At 41.5% G+C, this 25,938-nt stretch overlaps 2 protein-coding genes across 2 annotated transcripts in view; one reads left to right on the top strand and one right to left on the bottom strand.

Moving 5' to 3' along the window:
- Positions 1 to 25,075, bottom strand: part of LOC126556747 (tyrosine-protein phosphatase 99A) — a 39,407-nt gene extending 14,332 nt beyond the window's left edge. Inside the window, exons 1-7 of the mRNA XM_050212217.1 lie at positions 24,933 to 25,075; positions 15,117 to 15,283; positions 12,912 to 13,038; positions 12,400 to 12,523; positions 9,080 to 9,261; positions 7,354 to 7,541; positions 3,558 to 3,672 (exon numbers count right to left, since the gene is read on the bottom strand). Coding sequence (XP_050068174.1) covers positions 3,558 to 3,672; positions 7,354 to 7,541; positions 9,080 to 9,261; positions 12,400 to 12,523; positions 12,912 to 13,038; positions 15,117 to 15,283; positions 24,933 to 25,029 — 1,000 coding nt within the window. The 5' untranslated portion in view covers positions 25,030 to 25,075. The remainder of the gene's footprint in view (positions 1 to 3,557; positions 3,673 to 7,353; positions 7,542 to 9,079; positions 9,262 to 12,399; positions 12,524 to 12,911; positions 13,039 to 15,116; positions 15,284 to 24,932) is intronic.
- LOC126567112 (synaptic vesicle glycoprotein 2B-like) overlaps positions 1 to 25,938 on the top strand; it is a 167,565-nt gene that overhangs the window by 71,579 nt on the left and 70,048 nt on the right. The window lies entirely within an intron of this gene.

Raw genomic sequence — 25,938 nt, 5'->3', positions numbered from 1 at the left:
TCCACGCAAAGATATTCTGCCGATCCGCTTTTTTTTTGCAGCATACTACTAGCAGTTCATTGCTTCATTCCACGCAAAAAAAAAAGCGTGTAGATACGAAGAATCAAACGATTGGCAAAACAAACGTTTTTGACACGACGGGTCAATTTTATCTCGGCCATGAACGTCCACTGATCCAGGGAATCTTTGGTCACCTTTTTTTTTGGTTTTTACGAATGATCCCGCGATCGGTGCCATGTGCTGCAGCGAGCAAATAAACCAAAATGGAAAATTCACGATGCATCGCTGCCCTACAGAACGCTGCATTCTTCTAGCATTTGACGGACAGGGCCCCATAGGGTCGAATGCTGCACTATCATGATGGAACACTGCTGCAGTTTTCGTTGCAAGCTGCATCTTTTTTTGTCTCTCGTATCTCCGGTATCTCTCTACCGCACCCAAGCACCTCGACCGGTTTGTTGCGTACTCGGATGATCTTGTTATTGCGTTTGCGTTGTTGGATCGTGCAATCACATAAAATTGTAAATTCCATGTCGCTGCTATGTCGTTGCTGGATGGACAAGCAGCAAAAAACAAAAAAAAACCCAGCATACCCATCCGCACAACAGCTCATAAAATTCAAACATGCGCTTGTAAAAGCTGTTTGTCCCGTACCCCGTAGGGTAAGGTTTGCCCTGCCATCGGATGTCTCTATTTCTCATTGACACTTTTCCGGAACGGAATGATTGTAAAAGACAACAAGAAAGACAAAAATAACGAGGCATTAAAAAAAAGAGCCTGCAATGGTTTAGTTCGATAAAACAGCATTGCAAAAGGAAGGTAACGTTTCACCGTCAATCGAATTCCCCGTTACCGATGCAGATACACAGCGTACACGATCGATGTTTCGTGTACCGATCCTGGACGGGTAGCACAATTCTAAAGCATTCCATAAGCTCCGGACGGTCGTATAGCTGGAAAAAAAAAATTGGGAACGCTACATCCATTTAGTTCTATTCCACACTAAAATATAGTGTGATGTAAACAAAAACGTTCCTCAGTACTTTTTTTTTATTCTCGATACGATACCACCGATACGTACCATCCGATCAAACACCTAAGGTACACACGAAGGTGTGAAATTAATAACAGATGCTAAAAAAAAAGTATAATAAAAAGCCTTTTCATGGTGCTTTGGTAGCACGCTTTAGTGAGATATTCCGCAACGGACAAGAATTTGTGTCGTCCAATTTTGTGCGGAATGTTTTTTAAGCATCCCGTATTTTATTTCTGTGGAAGATTTTGTTTTCCCAAACAAGCAAGCAGATCCTGGACAGTACTGTCGAATTTTATTTCCCTTCTCCGCTGTGCTATGTCCAGTTGGGTGGGAAAAGAATGTTTGAAAATGGTAAAACAAAAATTTCACCCTTCCAGCTGATTGCGCGATGCACGATGAATAGCATATTTCGCTTAACACGTGAAAGATGTGCTGGAAAATGTTTTTGTCCTCTCACTTTTGGAGCCATCGGACGTATCTTACGATGAAAAGCAGGTATGGTAGAATGCTAGGTAAAATCCGGATCTTGAGACAGCAAACAATTTATTTGCATGTTAATATGCAGCAAGAATGTTGGAAATATGCTGCTAACTATATATTACATGACCTTTAGCATAGCAGCATTGCGTGCCGTAGATTTAGAATTATTTTAAATAAAAATAATAATTTCAAAGGTATTTCTGTACACCATAATCATTTTCCCAGTATGTTCGATACTCTTGCATTTGTATTATTAATTCAATTCAATTGTTCACCTTAAAACAAAATTGATATGAAAAGCGAGCAACGTTTGCATTGAGCAAAATGGACCAAAATTACCTAATTTTCATGAATTCAGTCGCACCGCATATTAATCCAAGAGCCAGTGGACAAAATTTGACAGGAACTCTGTCCAGAAGTATGCACAATTCAAGAACGGGACCTCGCCGCGTCAAAAATGTATATCGTGCGGTACTTTGTGAACGCCCGGTACGCTCGTTACGGAATCTATAACATCTTGACCCTATTGGATACCAATCAGACCAGCGGACCCGACGGCCGATTACCCTGAGTGACAAGAAACTTCGAAGGAAACTGGTACCTGGCGAACATGAACGTACATGTCAGGAAGCGGAAGGAAGCGATCGCTGGGTGGCAATGACTTTCAGAGCACTTCGCATTTTACTACCCCCAAGAAGGGGGTTTGCTCCGAGAGGAAGTTCATTTGTTCTCCAAGAACCTGCTGATGTGGTTGACATTCAGCGAGAATGGGATGTCAAATCCGCTCTTCTTTCGCTACGAATTGAACATGATCGGGGAAATTTTTAGTACGAAATGCCTGGCAGAGTTTTCGGCGTTTATTAAGAAACACCATAAGGGCAAAGACACGGTGTTTCGGTCGGATCTGGCGTCAGCCACTGCTCAAAGCCATCTTTGGCAGAACATCGATGTGGTACCTAAGTCGGTTAACCCACACAACGTTCTATCCCAGCTGCGTCCTATCGAGAATTTCTGTGCTAACTTCAAGCGTGCGATCTTCTCCAATAATTTAGTCATGAAAACTGAGGAGGAATTAAAAAATAAAATGAAAAAGCTACCCATAAATATGCCCAAATGCATGTTTTTGCCGGCCATGGCAAATGTTAAATGACTACCTTTGATGGGAAATTTTTCAAAAATTTTTATTTGTTTGAACATTTTTCTACCGCCATCCGAACCTTTCATAGATTCCTAGGAAAGGAAATTTGTTTTCCTAGATTCCTTTAGAAAAAAATAAATAAAAATCAAGAACGTTTAAAGACTATACAAATTTCAACAATCGATTCAGATTTAAATGACTACAAAGTAAAAGTTTGATTGGTTTCACGTTTCTCTATCTCTCGCCTACATTAGGTTTCTTGCACTGCTTATCTAAGCAAAGTAATAACTTTACGGATATATGGAGTTGTATTTAGAAATTTTAGTTTAGGCAGTTTTGGCGATCTTCACTATACAATTAAGTTGTTATCAGCTAGTTTTAGTAAGTAATTAGACGGCCAATGTGACCTAAGTTCGTTAAGCTAAGATAAAGACAAAATTACCCATAGGCTCAAACCGATTTTTTTAAACAAATGTGCGATGTCCGCTGCTACCATATCGTCAGGCTTTGATATGAATATGAAAACTTAAGTATATTTGACAAAAAAAATCAATATTCAAGAATAACGTTTAAGTGCCTAACATAATAGCTCTGTTTAACCAAAAATGCAACAGAAGGGTGACGGATCAGTAAAGTGTGTGCGTGTGCGTGAATAAAATGTACTTTCGACTCGGCTTTCTTTCCCATGTTACCGATGATGGACGTTAAGCGGTTTGTATGCATGTAAAATACCCAAAACCATTTCGAGCTGCACTTCTAATTGCTTCCATTAGGATGGTTCTTTACGGTACAAGGGACACACGCGTCGTTAAGGAATAGACTGAACAAATACAACACTCGAAGAAAGATAGAAGAGGAAAAAACAGGCAACCAAACAACAACATCCATGAGGTTTACACTTACCTCCTTCATCTGTCATAACCAGAACGGTCGTCGGCGGTCCTAATCCTTCCGGGTTGAACACTTGTATCGAGACCAGATACTGCGTGTACGTTTCGAGGTTATGAATTTCGTGGTTCTGTAACGGTGTTGGGTAAACAGAAAAAGGTCATGAGCGAAAGAGGAAGGTAGTACGAGTAAGAAAGAGAAATTAATGCATAACCTTTTTTTACCGAGGCCATCGTCCTGACGGTTGCTACGTACTTTTCGGTTGAACCCTCCCCCTTTTTTTGTAAACCCCAAAAACTTACACCAGTCCTCTCTTCGTCCTCTCCAATCGACCACCTATCACCATCCCGGGTGAACTTTTGCTAGGCGGTAGAGGTGTGTATACTACCGTACTACCGCAATGGTCGAAATTGCAGTTACAGTTCGGTTAGAATTTGCACCATTAAATTAGTGGTAATTATGATTTTCTGCTACACCGTACGAATCACCTCCAGCGACCTGCGACAGTACTTTACCTTTGGTGAGGGCAACTCATCGGACCCGATGTCGAAAGCTCCCGAAAACATGACTTTCCACTTGCACGACGGAAGCCATTAAACCATAAAACATACGGCCCAACACTGCTGGCTTCTCAACACCGGCTTCAAGGATTTCGTTCCTGTTCCGGGACCGTTCCCAGGCGGGCCCTTGCGCTCGCTCTACCCCGTTAGTGGGGTGGCAGTTCGTGTGCTATCTAAACTCGTCCAGAGCACCATATTTAGAAGGGGCAGAAAGCTAGATCTTTGTGCAAGGCCAACACCCATCACGATGGAAGCGAGGTACGCTCTATAAAAGAAGCATTTCGATCGTACACTCAGGACACGGGCTGCAGCAACTGCACTACCCCACCCGCTCTGGGAGTGGACTGTGGGGACACAGATGCAGGGTGCATTTACGTGTGTAAACAGAATTATTATGCATTGTTTGCTGATGAATGCATTTTCTGCTCCAAAGCACACGGGAAGCGTGGTGCGGGTACTGTGCGGGGTATCGTTCGACGGCCATGCCTATTGCTACGAAACCAGCACCACCGGGTAACACCATGTCGAGCATCGACTTTTGTGCAAATACGGACGCCAAAAGCTTACTTGCCGAGAAGCGTACCAGGAATTGCTGGTATGCTGGTATCGAACCGGAGCTCGGTATCCTAGCGAACAGTAGAACATTCTCGCGTGGAAAGTCTTGCTCGAATGCAAGGGTTCGTGTTGAAATAGAGCAAAAAGTTTTGGGAAAAGAAGAAGCAAAAGCAAAACCGTAGAAAAATGAGGAAAATTAACAATGAGCAGCAAACAATGAGTGATCGCAAATCACGCTGGGGTGTAAAGTTTAATTGAATTCCGTGCCGTTGGACGACGGGTTTTCTTAATGTTGCGTTGTAGCGTATTTGTGTGAGTGTGGTTCCTATTAATTTTTAACTAACACTTTGCTACGACAATGGAACAAGCGAAACATGTGTACATAGAAAATGTGGTTTAATTTTTTTTTCTTCCCTTTTACAACTGCGTTTCCGCGATCAAATGGTTTCATACGAAGCTGCTTATGGTGGCAGCCCTAAAAATGCATGTTTCGTCGCCTTACAGAAGAATAAATAAACGATAAGCTGTCACTAAGGTTTATTTCAATTATAAAATCGTTGTAAAACTTCTTTAGATTATGGTTCCATTTTCAGCTGTGAAGGGCCAACATCTCAGAATCTGAATAGTTTTGTTTATAAATTGTTTACCTCAAATTTAGTTTTCAAATCAGTTTTTGTTGAATGCCCAAATATTTTTGTTCTCGTTTTGGGATTTTTTTAAGTGTGTCTAAACATTTTATTTCTCGTCACGAGGTTTTTTGTAAAGTGCCCATATATTTTGGTTCTTATCTCTTAATTTTAATTGGTATGCTAGACCATAGAGTGAATTGCTCGTTTGAAAGTTTATGAACACTTTAAGGAACTCTGTAAAGCTGTTACTTGTTTTAGCATGCAAACTAACCAGGGTGTATAAATAAATTATTCTCAGATAATATTACTTAACTTGCATGGCAGATGTAGCGTAAATAAAATTTAATTAAGTGGATGTATTTCCATACCCATGTAAGAATATACGGGCACGCATCAAAAACCCTAGGAACGAGTGAAAAATATACATGAGAAAGTACATAATCAACGTATATATTGCACCTGAAGATTTGAAAAGTGACCTTAATTTATGACCAACGTCGAAAAACAAAGCGATTTCAGATTAGATTTTCTAAATAACAATCCAATAATTGCTATTTAATGGAATGTAGAGAATATGGTTGATTGAGCACAGCACAGTTCGAAGGCCCACGAAGTCTACATGGTCTGAATGTAAAGTAAAAAGCCATTGGATCATACTTCGAAACATGCACCCCAACAAATGTAAATCATATTTATTCACGAAGTAATACAGGCCGCAAAAAAGCACAATTTAATGTGTTCTTTTAACATCCAAAACAGTATTTAAAGTTGATCATATCAAACAAACAGTTTATAATCATTTCATAGCTATGACTGAACAATTAAAAAGCCTTTGTTCAAGATTGTTAAACATCTCTTCTATAATAATAGAAAAAATATTTTTTGATAATTTACTTTAACCCATTAGCGTTACAATCATCAATGCCACGTATAGAAGATACAATCCAGCCGACTTTTTTACTCATGTGGTACGTTTTGTTGAGCCAAATACTATCGGAGACTCTCTTTAGTCTGAACTGAACTGATCGGTTAGTAGCTTGTACCTAATCTACGTAAGTCCGAACCTTTGTTCAGAATCTTATCCATGCGGTGGGATCAGTGTGGCGCATCATGTGCACCTATTAGAAAGTCATTTTACTGCCTACTCTCAGCTGTTTTGTGTCGAAAGTTTTCACAGCGGCAAATGAACAAGTTTAATAGCATTTAAACTTTGTAGTACATGCTGTTCGATGGGCCCACAAGCCAGCAAGCAAATGGTACGGAGATAAATCTTTATTAAAAACGATCCAAAAAAGGAGGATAAAAAGAAAAACGCTGCTTGCCAACTAAATCCCCATTTTTCCCCGACACGCTTTGTGTCCCTTTCCCAAAATGATTTCATGTAAAAATGAGCTCCCAAACTCGACCCCGAGACACTAGTGCTGCACTTGTTCGAATTGGGTTTGCCATCCGGTTGGAAAATGGATTAGCCGAACTAAAAACATTAACTTTTCGGAGGAGGGCAGCCGTGAGAGTTGGGTGTGTGAGTCCGTCCTACACGTAAAAAGGGCTATTCTTTACACTTATGTCATGGGGAGGCGAAAACGGTGATAATTTCTATTAGAAATTAACTCTTTTTTTCTCGTCGTTTCGTTCTATTTCACTTTTGCCATTAGCTAGTCCTTTTTCCGAGGTAAAGCATGGAAAACTTTCCAATTTCTGGAGCGCGGAAAACCATGTGGGCACGACGGACCGGGAGCATACGAGCATGGGTTTGTAAATTGGATAATTTAGTGAACTATGGGGCCCCAGCGCAGAGCAGCTATGTGCATCACCGTGCGCTTCGATGCAATTGCAGTCGCAGCTGCACTTCATGGTCGTGTGTGTGTGTGTTTGTGTATAGTGCGCGGACGGTGCACTTCGACCGAAAAGCTGTTCACTTTCTCTGCTCGGGTGTCTTACCGGCCCACCTCACCGCAATGCCCGAGGTTCATCCCGTTAGCCCGGCCCATTGCCTATCCACGAGGACAGACGACCGGCTGGCGCCAGCAACCCGGCACGAACAAATCGAATTTTGTCGTTCCTCACCTCGACGGCGCTATCACGAATGTAGATCTCTTTGACGTCGTCCGTGTGGTAGTCCCGGGGCCGGTACGTTATCCGGTAGCCGAGAAACTCGCCGAGTATCGATTCTGGCGGTGGTGCCTTCCAGGAGATATATACAGAGGTGGCGGACGTGTTGTGCGCGATTGTTGTTACCGGTTTTCCCGTCGGAGCTGGAAACGAAGAGTAAATTGAAAAGAGAGCAACAACGAAAGAAAAAAAAAATCAATATCAAGCGAAATGGAATACGTAAATGAAAAATGGTTCATCGCTATTATGGGCAACGTGCTTGGTCCGGCAAAGGTTCGGAGTCGACAGCAGCCCAGTGTGGGGTCTCGGTTAGGTTGGCCGGTAATGGTATTAGGTAAGTTTGATCATTAGGACAGGTCCCGGTGGACTATCTATTTTAGCGTACTTCCGCTTTCGTCGAGGATGTGGTTTCCGGTGGTATACAACCGCAAATGCGCCACACAGCAAGTCCGGAAGGGAAAAATTATCCCAAAATACCAGCTCATTTAGTGTAGTTTTTTTTGTCTGTTGTTTCTCTCGTTTTGGGGCAACTTGAAACGTACTTAACGCTAATTAAATTTAATTAAATGTACTACTGGGTGTTAGAAGAGCATACAAGTTTTTGTTTTGGTTTGTTTCGTAGTTATGCGGAATATGTGAAACTATTTTCTCTTTTTATATTAAAGACATGAGCTCATCAATTTGAAACGGTCTAATTGAATTTTTACCTTGAACAAACGTTTGATTTTCGAAGCCGCGATGTTTGATAGATGGTTTGGAAATGGTACAGAATAATGCAAATAAAAAAAAGTACCATAGATTCTTTTTAATTTGTTAAACTGCCCATTAACATTCGCGAAACACTCATTACACGATAGCGCTATATTGCAGGTGAACGCTTAACAAATAAGAATTCAGCAAATGAACCATTTTCCAATTCCATTGAAATGAGTTTTTGTCGTCCATTTTCTACCGAACGGAAACGAGCTGGCTCTGACTGGGCCAGATAGCCGAAAATTAAGCAGCTTTGCCTGACACTTACGGGCAACGTTAATTGATTTTCACGCTACGACGGTTTTGCCGGGCCTCACGGACATCGGAGACGCGCTAACAATCGGTCCATCCTTCCAAATGGAACATTTCTACGACCGAACGAACAGATCGCACCGGTCGAGCTTTTGTGTACAACTCGGCAGCACGTCTCTACAGCGTTCATCCGGCCATACTGCTTCAACTGGTAAACGCGCCAAACATCAAATGCTTTGAAAAGATCAAGCAAAAAAAAAATCTCCCCCCGCTCATGCTGGAACCCGATACGACTGGTTCAGGTATTCAATGTATTTAAATTTATTCAACAATTACGACCGTGGCATAGGACGCCTTCATAAGCACAGACATTTCACGCTTCCTGTACGCGCGGAATTTAAGTGTTACTTTGCCACGTTTTCGGTTCGCCATTCTCAGCGAAAGGAGGCGAGACCGTCCCACAGTCGTGGTCGACATTCCTGTGCTTGGGTCAATTTAAATTGTGTGCCTCGGCCGTAGCGGACGAGGTTACCAATTTGAACAGCTTAATTGGATGCCACCTGGAGAGAGCCTGGCAATGTACGGGTGGATGAATTATGGTGGAGCGTGCGAAGAAATATTTGGGCAAAGACACCACTAGCTTAGGATAACGATCGTTCGACTGGTGCGTACGTACCTTCACGCAATGTTACGAAGTAGTACGATTCCTTTGACGGTTGACTGTGACCGAGCTTGTTGACGGCGATGACCCGGAAGCTATAAACGGTGAATGGTTGCAGCCCTGTCACCTGGTACGCTGCCTGGCTGCTTTTCGTGTGTATCGGTGGTTCCTGTTCCCAGTCACCATTTTCGCCAATTCTGAAACAAATGATGGAATAAATACTTATACTTTAGCTGCATCAAATCGCTGCATCATTGCTTGGTAATAAACCTAGCTTAACAATGTTTTATGGTCTAAATTGGCAATATTAATCGATTACGTTGAAATCAATACATGGACCAAATCGTTAGCAATTTAAACCTCTTCACTCTGTTGTTATTAGTGTGAATTGAATTGGTGAATAATATCAATGAAATAATTTAAAGCCCTGATTTGCTAAATTCAATAATGTCGTGCACAGTTCAAATTTTGCTTAAACTGGATATTACATTCGAAGTCAACCTAATAAATCACAAATTAATTTAAAGCAGCTTTCGTGACGTAATAATTTTTGGATTTTTGAAGAAAAAAACTTGTCGAAAAATCAATGTTAAATGATTGAGTTGATCTTTTTCTTACTGAGCTTAGGACTTCTCTCTGGCCATCAATTGGCTTTTTAAACTTATCGATGAAACGTAGTTGGTTCGTTAGTCTTCAAATCTTTAGTAATATTCAACATAATTAATTTAATACTGTCTCAAATGTCAATAATTGTAATCCAATAATTACATACATGTTAACAGGCTCTCCAAAAACATTATGTTATTTGAAAATTATTTATTTATTTATTTAGCAAATTATATCAATAAGTCGAGCTAACCGAACAGCAAAAACCTAAAAATACATTTAATTCAATCCTATGCTCAATGTATTGTTCCTTAAAAAAAAATCAAAATTTGTATTGCTATTTCCATGATTGGAGTTAGTATTAGTAAGTCTGCCCTCCTAGATAAATGATTTTTTTACTTCATTAAAATTTTTTATATTGTATAGCCGTCATACTCAGATAAAATAAAATAAAATAAAAATCTTAAATTTTCACACTTGTGAAATGATCCTTCATTTTGCTTTTTATTCATGATTACTAGTCTAGTTTTTTTTTGTATCATCTCTCTCTCTCTCTCTCTCTCTCTCTCTCTCTCTCTCTCTCTCTCTCTCTCTCTATCTCTCTCTATCTCTCTCTGTATCGCTCTCTATCTCTCTTGCTTTTTCTCGTTTTGTGTTTAAAGTTATATTCGATAATGGAACGATTTTTATCTTTCTACTCAGTGTTGTGTCGGCCATTAAATCCACTATCCACTATCCATTTCACAGTTAACGAACTAGTGTTGCGATACAATATTCTAACCATAAGCAAACAAGCCACAAATCGATTGCATGTGTTCATGCAAACATTCCCAATCCGCAGTACTGTGCAGCAACGGTCATAAATTTCATCTCGCAGCAGTACTCGAAAACAAAATAAAAAAAAAAAAACACCACAACTGCCCACCCTTCAACCGCTTCTTGATTTGTCCTACCATATGATATGACACATTTACAACCAAGTAAACCACAGAGTATTGGGCGCCTGTGAATAGACCACCAAAAAGGGAGGAACTAGAAAAAAGTATTCTCTCATCCGACTAAACGCAAAACTTAAGCAAACATACGCGAAGCAAAAAAAAACCCTCATCGAGACACATAAACCGAAAGCCTATCGCGTTGCAAAGCTGAGAACGGTGAGGTATTATGGGAAGATTAAAAATTTCACCCAACCGTTCCACCGAACCGCTTCATCCTGGCGTTGCGGTTTTTGCCAAAAACTGAGCGGGCACGGTAGAGATAACTTTTGTTACGACACAACCGGTAGTGAAGAAAGTGAACGTTTGCTTCTGAGCGGTGGTGGAAAATGTTTGATAATCCTCCATTTTAAGAACGCGTTCCCTCCCATCTGCCACCTCTGCTCAGCAAATTTTGGCCTCGGGAACGGAGGACATGTGTCCTGCGTTGCGCACCGAACGTATGTACGTGTGTGCGTGAATGTGCGTGATTGTGCGTGTTCTAGGGGATCACATTTCCCGAGCTTTGTTTGTCTTTGCTTCGTGAGCCAGGTGGAAAATAATAACAAAAGAGATCCGGACGAACTTTCCGTCCTCCGTGGGGCTGTTCCAAAGTTTCCATTTTGCTAATGCTCATTCGCTCGGGATGCAGATTTGCCAGGGCTTACGAACCATCGGGTTTGCTATATTTATGCCCTGTAGGGACATTTCAGGGAGGTGGGCAACAGTGGCAACGATGAACGAAAGTGATGCCCTTGTCGGGATGAATTTTTCACGATATTTGTCCATGAAAAATTTCCAAGAATTTCAAACAATTCCAACGTGTCATGATAAAGTAGCAAATCTTTTTAAGACTTGTTTCGAGCACAGAATGAGCCTAAACATGAACCGGAACCAGCAATCGTAATTTTGCTATTAAATGTTTTCTGTTAGCATTCCAGTTAGCATAGTCATACCAGAATTATTATAAATAGAGTGATCAAAATTTTTTAAAGCTTTTTCAATGTTCAATATTAAGTTGAACATTAATGAGGAAATTAGATGAAAAATTCTACTTTTGGGAAAGAATTCAATGTTCTAACGGAACAAATAATACGTCTTCATTTATCGAAAGTAATTTAATTGAATGATTAAAATTAATGATGGATTACATTTTCCATAATAAAAGCAGTAAAGTCTTCATTTATTACGCCTTCACATTCAACGTCAAGTGAAAAAAAGAGGATACATTTCTTACCCAATTTCTTTGCAAGTGTTTACTTTCGGCTATTGATCTGCCACTCCTTTCAACGCAACGAGACAACTCATTCTACAAACACACCAGGGCCGTACTTTACCATAAATTCTCAGGACCTTCTCTCACTGATCTTGCCTAAATCAATACCGAAAGGAAATTTATAGCCTCGCAAGGGCATCTCGGCGCCTGAGAAAATACCTCACTAGCACCAGCAGCACACAGCGGAGGACGGCTTGGCCGGTAAAACCAGTTGCCAGTGGAATCAATTTATCTTACACTTAACTCGTTGTTTGCGAAGGTATGTGCTACCGTGGTTTTAGTGGGACTATTTTTTGTTGTTTTGTTTTGAAGAGGAAAAGGTTGTAAAATAAATATTCTAGCAGCTCCCGGAAGTATTCCCGGCCGACGGCGAAGACGACGTAACGGGCTAACCGTCCCGTCGGGAGCTTCGGAACGAAAGTCGGTGTAAATCTAAACATAATGTCGACGAAATGGTTTTCCTTTGCGTTTGTCCTTACCGTGTTTCGATGATGAAATTTGTAACCGGTGCATTTCGAGGGTCCTGCGAGTGGGCCCAGGATAAATCGACCGAACGTGACGTGAAGCTTACGACCAGCGGACGTCCGGGCGGGTCAGGTACATCTGTGAAGCAAAGGCAGAAGAATGTAGACGTAGCAAACAGGGCTGAAAAACAAAAACCGAGCATCGTTCAAGAAAACAAGGGTGGGGCCAGGTCGTTGCTGTGCCAAGATGAAGTCAGATCGTTAGCTTTGGAACCGCTGCTGGAACCGGAAGAAAATGATACATTTTCTTGTCAGCCGGTGTGGCCAGAAGAATGCCGACAATCTGTACTGTCCGCGTGTCTCACGTGCTTTCGAAACGTTACAGGAGATTTACTGCCACTCCGGCCGCTCATACGCCCATTGGTTGGGTGGACTGTGATGAGGGTGACTCGATGCCACCACATAAGCCCGGTACCGTAGCGTACCGTCGCTTGACACGCAAAAGGTTTATGCTGTACTATGCTTACCTTGTACCAGCAAGTCAACGATGGCTTCCGGGTTGTGCCGGTCGTTCAGCAGACAGCTGTATTCGGCCGTATCGGACGCGGTGGCAGGGCTGAGCAGCAAGCTGAAATTATCAGCCACTAGTGTGAGCTGAAACGAACCAAAGGGTAATAACAAAGAAGTCGTTGTAGTAATTAGTGTATTGCACAGGTACTGCCATCGACTGCCTGGAAACGCCCGGCAGGTGACAAAAAACGACGCAACCCATCCAGAACGGAATCCGCAGCCAGGGTGAACAGGAAGCGGATAAGAGTGTGAGCAGAAATGTGTCGATAAAGCTGACGATAATTACACTCGAACATCATCATTACACTCGGGCTCCACAACTAAGTGAGCACCTTTGTTTCGGGGCAAAATGTGAAGCGAAATGATGAGTTACATCATTATTTCACTGAATGCGGATGTGTCGAGGGGTTTTTCTCTTTATTGCCGTTGTTGTTGTTGTTGCTTTCTTGCAGAAACGTTCCAGGGGCGTCCGTTGAAGCAAAGGGTCAGCAAGCTTGTCAGTGTCTTTGGCTGGGATAAATGAGCGAAATTCCGCCCAAGCAAACCAACCGTCAGCTTAGCTCGGTAATGAATGGGACGCATGGTAGCCGAGCTGGGCCGAGCTTATAGGTTATGGTTTTGAGCGTTAATAGCTGCTCAAGCAGCACTAAGCTGCGTGGATGAAGTGTGTTTTGAAGGTACGCTGTGATTGAGCAGCGCAACGTAAGGATGCTGGTGAAACGTAGACGATTGGACTAATTCTATTCATTAGGATATTCGCTGGCCGAGTGTTGCAGACGCACTAATTAATCTTATACGCACTGCGTTGTTCAAGAAACGGTGCAATAATACCACCATAGGAAAGCCACAAGGTGCTACGGAGCATCCTAAAACAAAGTAAACAACGGTAATAACGGACGCGAGCTTAAATGATGCTCGCATGAAAAGAATTGCCCAGGATATTATTGTACGAGCTTTATTTAGATTACTCTCTCTGTGAGCACATTCGGATAAGTAATTTTCCTTATGTGAAAAACAACAACTACTGAACCGTTGGACAATAAACCAAACACTTTGTATGTTTCAATAACGATTACAGTCATTGAAGTGTTCTTCTTCTTCTTCTTGGTGTAACGATATGCTGGGTCATGCCAATCATGTAAAAGCTTGCTAAACCTTATTCATAGTACGTAGCAGCATAATTATTTCTTGTTAAGCAAAAACTGTTCAAGTGAGATCCGATATTCAGTCGTGTTTTACTTATTTTTGCGGACTGAAATTATTTCTTAGAATTAAGAAACCTAAAAATTAAACTCTGATGCTTTTGCGGTGCTCCTGAAACACGGGTTGATTTGTTCAATATCAAATGTGAATCTTTGTGTTACATTACTAACTTGTGGGTAACTAAAAGGTAGTGAAGCAGAATATTATATGTCTTCTTTAGCCATGTTATTAAAATGAACATTTTCGTTATTCATGATGCTACCGGATGAATTTACTTCGTTAGTTTTTTCTGCTTTATCATTTGTAGTATATGTGCAGCATGATGTCTAAAAATATTGCATCTTTAGTTATTTTACACCATTTGCAGCATTAGCAAACTTTTAACGAATTTAGAACACCAGCAATGGAGACGCCTGGTGTTTGACAAGAAAATCTACCGCTAATGGAGGCGCCCAGTGCTTGAAATAAACATAGAGCATGTGCACAAGATAGTATACTATATATTTAGTATATTTTTAATCATAAGGTAAATAAAAACATTTAATATAGTTAGCAAATATTGGTACTTAAATTCAACCATTAAAATACCTTGCCTCTCACAAAAAAAAAACTGTAAGTTTAATGTGATGCAGTACAGTTCATAATCACTAAAGCGAAAAATCAATCCTTAAGATATATAGATACGACAGTCACATTTCTTTTAGATTTAAATTGTGCTTGTTTGAAAAAAAAAGCTCGTAAAATTGTCTCACATTGGCGTCAAACATGACTGTGTGTGTCGACCATTATTTTCATCACCGTAAGCAGATTAACGGAGATGATCCAAGTTTTTCATTACCAAACCATCCTGTTTCGTCCAGCTTTAATACCCACAGTATCTTACCTGCTCATTGTCGATAGCGACCTCCCAACATAATACACACACACACACACTCGATAAACAGCCTCACCACACTTACCCGCTGATTGCTGACCAACGGTAAGCCGTTGACGTACTCGGCGATGGTATGGGATGTACGCCAAACTAGCGTCTCCACCAGCGAACGCTCGTTAACGCCCGGACAGTCGAGGGTAATGTTTTTCCCAGCTACCGCTACGTACTTGATCACGGGAATGTTTTCAGAATCTGCAACGATAAGGGAACGAATATGGGCACAAAGAGTTATCCACTGTTTGGTCGCACCGTGGCACAAAATGTACGCAAACGCAACGAAGGAACGACCGTCGGGAGCTGGGTGAAAAATGATGATGTCCATTACAGAACGCGGCCCGAACGCGTTGCCGTTTCAATGGGTTTTATTTTTTCTATCCCTGCGTTCGCATGCTTTACCGATTGCTTGCCACTTTTCGTACGATGATTAATGGCCGTCATGGCAAATGTGTTGCACTTGACCTGTGGGATTTCTCTTTTTCGTGTTTTCGTGACATCAAACATGCGTAAATTTAAAGCCGTGGCTTTCCGCCCGGCATAATTTAATGTTCGAGTTCGGTGCAAAGCTGAGGGAGCATCGTGGTTCAGCCAACAAAGCGGATAACACGGGAACAGCTTTAGATTTATTGCTTTGGAATAATATATTTTAACTTTAACAGGGCTTCACAATGTGAGTGCCGGGAACGAAAGTTAAACGATGAATTAAAAGCACTATCAGATATCAGATTGTGTTCATTTTTATTTTGCAAAACAGAGGCAAATGATTTGTATTGAGTTTTGTAATGAGCATCATGTTTGCAATTATTTATTAATATCGCTAACAGCCCACCATCACGCATATTAATAATAATGGATATAATTACACATTTCAATATCAACACATTATACCCGCCGGAGGCCTATACACAGATTGAAGCTAACTTACGCCCTCTTGCCAGACATCGGTGTACAGTTTGCTGTGTTTGAATCGATTAAAAACGGACACCTCGACAGCAGGCAGCACCATTGTTCGTGAACAATATGTTACCTATTCCGAAAATTACATCCCTTTACCGTCAAGAAACTGTTATCATCGAAAACATACACACGGCCAGCCAGCTATCTCTAGCAACACCAACACAGTCTGAATTTTGTACGGTTTCCATTTTTTTTTTGCCCGCCTAGTTTATATCCAACGCAGCCCAACCTACCGAATTTTGCACTATACTGTAAATCTGTCGCCTGCGATCGAATCCATTCCATTGCAAAGAAGCGATCGTGAGTGTGTGTGGTGTTATTAGTTTGTCGGGAAGTTTCTTTTTACGCCCTTACGTTACGCTATCCCGGCTATTTCCTTTCGCACGGGGAGAGAGTGTTTTTGTTTTGTTGATGCCAGCAAACGCTACACCCCGATACAGGGATAAAATCTATCCCTTCTCCAGTGCCTCATTCTTTATCCAATGGGGTATAATCGCTTGCAGACGCTTCGAACCGGAAAGCCTGCGAAGATTCCTGTACGGTAGAAAGTTTTGGTTTCTGTTTACCACTCCATTGCCGTGGCATGGAGCCACTTGCGGCGATCGGTGGCTTACGGTCGGGGAATGGCAACTTAATGACTGATAACTTTTGGAATTAATTGAAATAGTTTTTCTGCCGAAAGACAATCTGTCGAAGCTGTAAGACCCTTGCAAATGGGAAACTTATCCTGAGAGCATACATTGATTGATACAGATTTCAGCAATACTGACAGGTGGAAGGGATTTCGTTTCGTTAAGCATGAAACGATATGTAATCATAATTTAATTTTAAACGAATTTGCGATTAATTTCTCGTTGATATTTTGTATGGTAATGGTGCTTTGGAAACTTCGTTTTTTTTTAAAGACGCATTTTTTGCTAAAGATTACATATCAATCGATGTTTTTTTTTCACTAGATTTCCTTTCTTTGCGCATCAAGAACGATTGTTAGTTTGATAGAATTTATCAAGAAAAACACATAAAGTCGGGATCACAAACCAGTAATACCTGGAAAAGATATTTCTTGTGATCCATTGTTGGGATCATTCGTTGGTTTTTGCTAACACAAGCATATAGCTCCACACAAAAAAAAGGCGATGCGCTACCGTATCGGTTTTATGTTGCTACCATTTTTTGTGTGAAAAAACCTGAACGAATAAAAACTTATCTCATCTGGAGGAAACCCTTTCACCAAGCATATGACTTCACGTGTGATGGAATGAAACTTTCACTTTGATTTATAGGCAGTCTTATAAGCGGAATTGAAGAAAACGAATCAATGTCAGTTGTTTGGAATTTTTCTCAAAGTGTTACGTGGTACGAAAACAATCAATTGTAGGGTTTGCACTTTTTTGTAACGTTATGCGTAGGCGTTTATTCAACTCGGATATGAATGGATCATTTTTAAGAAACTTTTACTAAATACAATTTGTATTCTATAGTTGTTTTACGGTTTTGAAACAGTAGGAAATCTTCTTCTTGGATTGGCTTGGTTTGGAATGACTTGCCTAGACCACGTAGTTGGATAGTCAGTCCTCACACTAGAGGGGGACGGTCCGGATGAAATTTGAACCCCGGTCCTGCCGTTTGAAAACCTGCGCCGCTGTCACCTACACCACTGGACTGGATGTTAGTAAATTTTAAAACTGTTTTGAGTGCTTTAATAGTGAGTTTCGTTTTTGAGCTACTTACGCGTTTTGACATCATATCTAAATACAACCGGGTATGTTTGTGTTTTTCTTTGTAATTTGGGGAGTATTTTTTTTTTTTGAGCGGGAATTACCAATTATAGATTTAATACTTTAGCGCCAAAGTCCTAAGTCACAGTTAAAGTCCTTTATACAATAAGGAGACAAATTTTTTTAGTTACAAATTTTGTAGTTTATTTATATTTTAGCATAAAAAAATGTTGAAAAAGAATTTCAACCAGATCATTCTCCCGTAGTGAGGACAGATTATTCAACTATGTGATATCAATAAGCCTGACAAGCCATTTTATGGCCGGCGTGTATCGATAGGTCGTAAAGCCCAGAAAAAAGAAGGATTCATTTTGAAAAATTAAACCCAATGTAGAATATGATACGCTTAAAAAAAGCTACGTGAAACTTTTGTTTCCAAAAAAAATCGACCGGTTTTTTGTACAACATAACCATGCTTAACATTATCATAACGAGTTCAAACTTCGCCCAACATGGTTACATTATTTCAGCAATCTTTTCACGTAACCAATCGCCATACAAACTACCCATCGTTTCACAAATTTTGCCCATGTCTGATCGAGTGCATACAACGCTTCCAAAAATAGGAAAGAAGAAAAACAACACATCCCACCAAACTAAATCCTAACACTAAATCAGTGCAGACAGCAAAGACAGCCAAAGTTTGAACACACTCCGCACTACGATTAGGAAGTGGATCAGATAATTGTTTGATAAAACGAACCTCACCAGCCCCGGTTTCAGAAGCGATCTGCACAACTTCTCCTACAGCAGCAGCAACAGCAGCAACTACTGCTTGAGCTTGTGGGTGGTACACACCCTGGGCATGCCAAAGCGGGACAAGTTTCGGGATAAGCTTCAATAACACGCCCAACAACATACACACGCAGTGCTTTACGCGAATGCTTAGTCATTCGAAAACAGCTTTTTGCTCACAGCTGACTTCACCTCGCGCAAAGAACGCACATTGGAGAATCAGGAGAAAAAAAAACCCCCGGCTCAAGAAGCGTCACTGCCTTTTCGGCTCGGCTGCGTCTGAAGTGGAAAGGTTTCGTTTAACCGGTTGATTGAGTTGCTCGCAAAACTTGTTTGAAGTGAAACTTATCTTTTCTGATCTCCCATCGGAACTTGCCCCATGTTCTCGCCGATATACCTCCCCCTTAACACGCAACGGTAGCGAGTGCTTCTTTGTTCTGACCTGGCTTACGGTGGCCGTCGTTTACCGGGTACCCGCGGTAGAACGCGAAAGATGCGAACACAGAACACAGATTTCTTCGATCAGCAAGTACTGGAGCAGCAGGCGACACATTCGCGCGGCCGATGGTTGTGCGGGATTCGGTATTTCTTTCAGGGGCAAAACTTTCTCCTTTCGCCACGGCGCAGTGTTATCAGTTTTTACGAATCTTCTCACTGGGAAATATATATATATATAGACACATGCACACAAACGCGCACATACATACATCCGCAAACCCTCGAGAGTTCGTAAAGAACGGCAAAACTAAGACGTTCGATCTCGAAAGCAGTAGCTCAGAGCGCGTCTGGAGCAGACAACTGTTCTTAGTTCGTTTTCTTCGCGTTCGTATGAAGCAAAAAATAAAATCAACTGAATGCCACCGCTAGCAGCGGCAAGGCTTACGTGGGCCAACGACTGGTACCGGGTGCTTGACGTTGCAGAACCAAGACCTGTCGAATGCAGAATCCGCACCGAACCGGCTGTGACATTTTATCAAACTGGAATGACACACGACATGACGTACCCGGGCAAAAAATAGAAAAGTAAACCTACTACTATTGCTAACCTTTCGTTTCACACAGTGATCGAAGAAAACACATCGTTGCAAAGCTCCTCCAGTTTCGTCGGACGGGTCGGTATCAATCGGTTGTAGGATTATAAATATTTCGTCCACCCTGATTGGATGCCGGAGACAATGTGACGACGATGGCGACGTCGGCGAGCGAGAGTACAAGCACGCTGGTACCATTTTGTAGCCATTCCGAAGTGGGAGCAAATGGCTAGCTTGGGGTGCAGAGCCCGTTCGCCGAACACGGGTCACAGACTTACTTGTTCGTCCACTTGCTTCCTGCGTCTTCCGTTGCCGTGCTGAATGGAAAATTCTCTAGAATCAAATTACCAAATCATAAGGGCAGCAGGAATACTGGGAAACGGCACGAGGGATGGAGTCGGGATCGTTTCGGTTTAAGGATAATCTTGTTTGCCGAAGGACCTCGGGTTAAATTAATTGGATTATTAAGAAGGTGCAAATGAGCGTCCCAGATTCGTGTCGTAAGCCATTTGTCAATTATGTGGCGAAAGATGGAAGAATCGGATACATCCGATTGATGGTAATGAAATGCTTTAATGCTACGTACTTACTGGTCTACAATAAAAGGTTACTTTAGTTGTTATTGTACTCGTTTAGTGGGACAATAATTAAACTGCAAGTGGTTCCTTCCTGCCAGAGGAAGAAACTTTGTCAGCTGTGTACATGTGGAAGGATCCCGGAAACCGGATACATCGATGCACAAATTTACTGGAAAATATGTAAATGATGGTAGCTTACATCCTTTACTGCATTTGGCACACTTCAATGCTTTTTTACCATTGAAGTTATTCTGCCCACTGTTGTTGGCTACTAATGATGTCATTTTCGTGAAGTGTAAGCAGATAATTTTTGCAATTAATTATATTTTTTTCAAGATTTTATAAACATGTCGGTCCGATGGTAGAGCCGATGTTCAAGTCCCATCCTTTTCCTCGTAGTGAAGCAAAGTCTATCAAACTCTAGGTGATATCAGCAAGTCTAGTATTCCATTTGATGGCTGGCGTGACCTAGCAGGTCGTTCAGCCAAGAAGAAGAATATAAACTTCACACATTTCTGCCGACCAGCAACACTTGCATATTTGAGAAATGAACTCACAAGTTATGAACAATTTTCGAAAAGAAAAATGATCCCTTTCGTAACAATGAAACGAGATCATTGAATCGTTTTCATCAGAAAATGTTTCACCTCCCTTAAAAATGGCATAAACAAAAAGCGGTACATTAATTATATTCCATTCCAGCCGAGAATGAAACTAAGAACCCATCGTACCTCCACTTCTTTTCGTAAGGGTTGATGATTGAAACGATTGTCGGTAGACGCTCATTTCAACCCTCAAAACCTTGGGACGACACCAAACTGTAGACGATGCGTCCCGAAATTGTGAACCATAATTCAACCAAATACTTCACCATTCATCCTAATTCAGTTGTGATTTGTTTGCCCAGCAAGCGGCCCTTCCACCCACGCAAAAGTAGGGGGTTTTGCCCGCAAGAAAGCTGGCACGAAGCAAAGGAAATGAAAATGGGGTTTTTTTCCGCCTCGCTTGCGCACGGCCAAACATGGCCCGATCCCCACCATCTTCACCATGGCACGAAGCAGAAAAAGAAGAAACCCCCAAACACGGTCGTCCTTGTTGTACTGGTCCCGAAATCAATCATTTGTAATGTATCGTCGAATAAATTGTCGAAACACTTCACCGAGATACAGCGGCTGCCCTGCCGCTGCTGGTGCCGATTTCGGACGGATGGTTTGAAAAGCTCGTTTAAATGTCCGGAATAAACTTTCCCACCCGGGCGGGGTTTTCAACTGGTGGGAGGGACCTTAAGGGAAGTGCCAAGTAAACGAAGGTTTTAACAGGGGGGAAATTTAGGAGTAGAAGCTGCCCCGATGGTCGAAGGGGTTGTATTGAATGTGCTCCTTTTATTTTGCTTTCCCTTTTTTCCCTGCCAGTACATTTTAGTACACGAAAAGTGGCCCCAAAACTCCCACTCGTATTTGGTGGCGGATCGTTTGCGTTTCGCTGCGTGCTGCGGCCCGAGGAGCATCGGGGACCGTGTGGAATCGAAGCGTTTGGGGCGATGTGTATTTAAATTGCTAATATTGACAAGGATGTATCGTTCCTCCCACCGGGGACGAAAATGGTGCTGTTGTCATGCCAGACTCTGCCGTCTGCATGTTGGAAATTTGATGATGTGTTTCATCTTTTGCGTAAACTCGTTTTATGTGTTTGTGTGTTGCGAAACAAAGGGGGTGAAGCGTGTGGAGTAGCTGCCCTGAGCACACCGAACAACACACTTACGGCGACCGGAGGTTTAGCTTCCAATTGATTTTGCTCTCGAAACCTCGCGAGTCAATCGATTATATTTGACTAATATTGAAATATTAGACCGATGGAAAGCGAACCCACGCCAATCGCTACGCGCCAGCAGGAATGAAATGTATGCTTGTTGGGGGAAATATTGAGCTCAGCATGGATTAACCTTTGTTGTACGGAAGGGTTTCTAGCGTACGGCCATACCTTTCTTTTGATTACATTGTCATGGCTTTAGACAAACACAAAAAGCCACATTTGGCAACATATATCATATGCTTTTAATATGTTGCGTGTTTGATATGGGTTATTGAATTTTTAAATCATCCTTGCGGTTTAGGTTTTTTGCTGCCCAAATTGAACAGTAGAAGCGTAAACAATTAGGTTCTATCTCTTCAGGCAAGTTCTATCTAAGCAGAATTATCTTTCAGTTTACGGCTCTAAACGCTAATTAATCTATAATGAAGAGAATTTAACAATAATATTAAAACAGAACTAACTGTATTATAGGATCGATAATCAATGCGAAATCAAAGCGAAAGAATCTTTTCTTACTTTTAGTTATACTTTGAAAATGAAAGAAATACGAATGTTACTGCCAATTGATTATCTGTCGGATGCTATTGGATCAACATCAACATATCAACAACAATACGGTTGAATTGATGATGAATAAGCATCTTCAAAGAATTGAAAAATTGCTGATTATTAATTTTCTCAAATTTCTGAGTACTCCTCATATGTCAAAAACGTTGTTGAGAGAAAAAAAAAATTCAAACACAAAAATAAATTTGCCGATGAAGGTAGTTCTGAAACTACAAATATTATACATAATGGAAGTCACCAACAAACAACGTATAAAAATACTTCTCTCTTATTATGTATGATTTTTTCTATGTCCATGAATATTATGGATTAATCTAACTCTTTGTAGCCTCTGTACTAGGTATGTTTATTTATTTGTTTATTTTTATTTAAATTCAACGGACCGCGTGAGGCCCTCTTACAGCGAAATATCAAAACAAGTGCACAGTATATGAATTTAAACGCGGACGAAATAGAATAACGCAGATAAATGTGTGACCAACTATACATCAGGAATGTAGTTTAAAAATTTGGAGCATGACAAGTCCGCTTGGTGACGGCGTTAAATTCATGGCATATGCATAAAAACGGATCAGAGGCGCCTAGTCGAGTACGGCGATCCTCTAAGTCAAGCATCGATCTGGCGCGAAGCGATCTCGGTGGAATGTATAGGCTAAGAGGCTATACAGTTGTCCCGGTGAGTTAATACGGTTGTCCAGGAGTCCCACGACAAACAACCTTCGGGCGTTGCAGTTTCGCATATTGTTTATTTCTAGTAATTGACTAATGACTAAGTGTTTTGTCGAAGGACATGTGGAGTAAAGGGATAATTCCACTGGAGTAAGTAAATGATGAAATACATAAGACGGGCGAGATAGAAAACGAACTGTAGATTATGATTAGCAATGGCCAAAACATTGGAAAACCTACGATTGAAGATTTCGTTTCATACTATGTGTGTCCTAATTATTCGCCACTATTTCCTAATTCTTCTGAAAATAGTGGTAAGTTTACCTGTAGGCTCTATTGTTGTTAATCTTAGATACAGCAGATGTGTGACTTTCGTCTTAAAGATCTAAATTATTATAACCAAGTTGGCAAAGCATGCTATCCTTGTATACCTAACTATCATGGCCAAATGGACAGTGAAACGTCCAAACTAGGAAGGGAACGAATCGCCAATTTAACAGTCACAATACCGATCTCTCGGTTTTGAGAACTTTTGATAAATAATTGAACATTATATTTAGCCATTCAAGAATCGTACGCCATCTCTAGAGTGCTTTTCAGGTATTCAAAATAACAGAAATAAGCGAGCCAAGATTTCACGCATTCTCACAAGTTATGAAAATGTCATTGTACCAAGAAAATTGTCAAAATGTTATTAAATTTCGACTGAAACGATTGAAATTGAGAAAAAATTGTATGGAAAAAAGCATTGGATTGGAGCTCTATCGGTTTGAACGTTTATCCGTTTAAATTACCACGCCAAACAGTAACAGCGTCGATAATGAACAATCGATAAAACTGATGGCATCCCTTAGCGCGGACGCGATACGATCGGATCAAACACTACCTGTGTCAAGCTTCACCGACCAAAAGGATACTTCACCTGTGAGGAGCTCACTCTTGTTTTGCTACAACCGGCTCGTTATCCATCCAATACTTCGTTACACTAAGCTGCGCAAGGCCCGAAGGTTAACGGGGTACGGCCAGTAACTGGGAGGGGCAGATGTGGAGGACGCACAGAAATAAGTAGCATCGACATACACATCATCAAAACCCAGAGCATCGAATGCCTATCCCTTTCAAGATATGATGCACGTAATAACGTTAGAAAGATGCTTCAAAGTTTAAGGAGAACGTTTAATAAAAATCCAATAAAGACAAACGGAAGATGGAGAAAGGTTTCGGCAAGCAAGGGCAGGTTCCCTGCTTCCAACGTGTACCGACCTGAAGTGCTTCTAGGTAACGGCTACGGTGGATCCGGCAACCATCCATGTGCTCTTGATTCTCGATTCCCTCCCAGTGGAGTGTGTTTTATCGCATCGGGGAATTGTTGTAGCATTTCATTTGCTGCTGCCGCTACTGCTGCTACTCTTGCTGCATAAACCGAAAATCTTCGCCAGATTGTGCTTTAAGCGACGCAGTAGTGCCACATTGAAACACATTCGTAGCACTTGGTTTGAGGTTTGGTGCGAAGCAACAAATTGCAACTAAAGTATCGAGAATAGCTTTTTTAAGCAGCTCGTCATTTTGTCGGCAAAGACTTCATCAACTGTCAGCTCGTCGTTCTGTCGTTTGCAACTCTACTCGAATATTTCTATTCTGGCTGCCCGCTTAAAGAATCGTTCCTTCGCCGCTGACGTCACCGTCCACCGATTGGGAACACACAAAACAATCTTACCAAAAACTCTACTCGTGCCGGAACCGGTAATGAAGGATGCTGCCAAAATTAATCCACAGACGATAAATTTCCACTTCGCAGCGATGGAATACCTCATGGTTACGGAACCGATGACCGTGCTGTTGAACCAGTACAGTACTTGCTGCTGGTGCTGTCTGTTGGCATCCAAGTGAAAGAAATCCGTTCTTCGCCACTATCGCACCGTACTTGTGCACCAACGCCTCCTAGGCGAACCCTGACCAGCCCGTGCGACACTACGGTAGGGTTCGGTGCGGTCCCAAGGATCAGGCAGCAACATTAGCGGTAATGTGACCGATATTTCATACACCGCACACCTAAAACCTCCTTTTCGGATGAATATTTCCTCGGTTCCGGTTCCGCTGCGTACCGCACACCGTTGCGACAGTAGCTGAAGTTGAATTATTATGCTAATTCGAACCCCCGTTCTGATCCGCTATTGGCCCGGGCAGGGTGATACGCCTTTACGGAAGGCGTACTAGGCGCACGCAGCAGCGTACTGGCGGGTGAAATGAAAATACAGCTTCAAAATGCTCTCCATGCCAATGCCTGGAACGTAGTACGGCATTGGACACAGCACACACTATGGTAGGGAACAATTTGCCACTCGTAACAATTTCACTACCACAATAGGATGGTTATTGGAATTATTTCACTAAAGTGCACTCTAGTGGGTACACTTTTTAATTACTTTTTTTATTTATTGCACCATATAAGCTCATTTCGGTTGGAAACTATCACACACAGACGCACACTTTTGCTCTTTTGCACTTCACTCTGCGTATATCACGGTAATATTTTGGGTTTTTTCTTCAAATTTTGTTTTCACCATCGTTTTATCGACACCAGAAAGATAAACTGCTTTTTTTTACTTTGCGTAATGCTTGGGCGTGCTAATTTCCGTCACTTCCGTACACTCTATTTAACTGACACCACTCAAAACAATGCTACGCCGTGCGAATGCCTTTGTTTACACAACGGATCTTGA

This window comes from Anopheles maculipalpis, chromosome 2RL (assembly GCF_943734695.1).
Source record: "Anopheles maculipalpis chromosome 2RL, idAnoMacuDA_375_x, whole genome shotgun sequence".
Lineage (NCBI taxonomy): Eukaryota > Metazoa > Arthropoda > Insecta > Diptera > Culicidae > Anopheles > Anopheles maculipalpis.
Note: the sequence above shows the minus strand (reverse complement) of the source record. Positions and strands in the feature narration are given on the sequence as shown.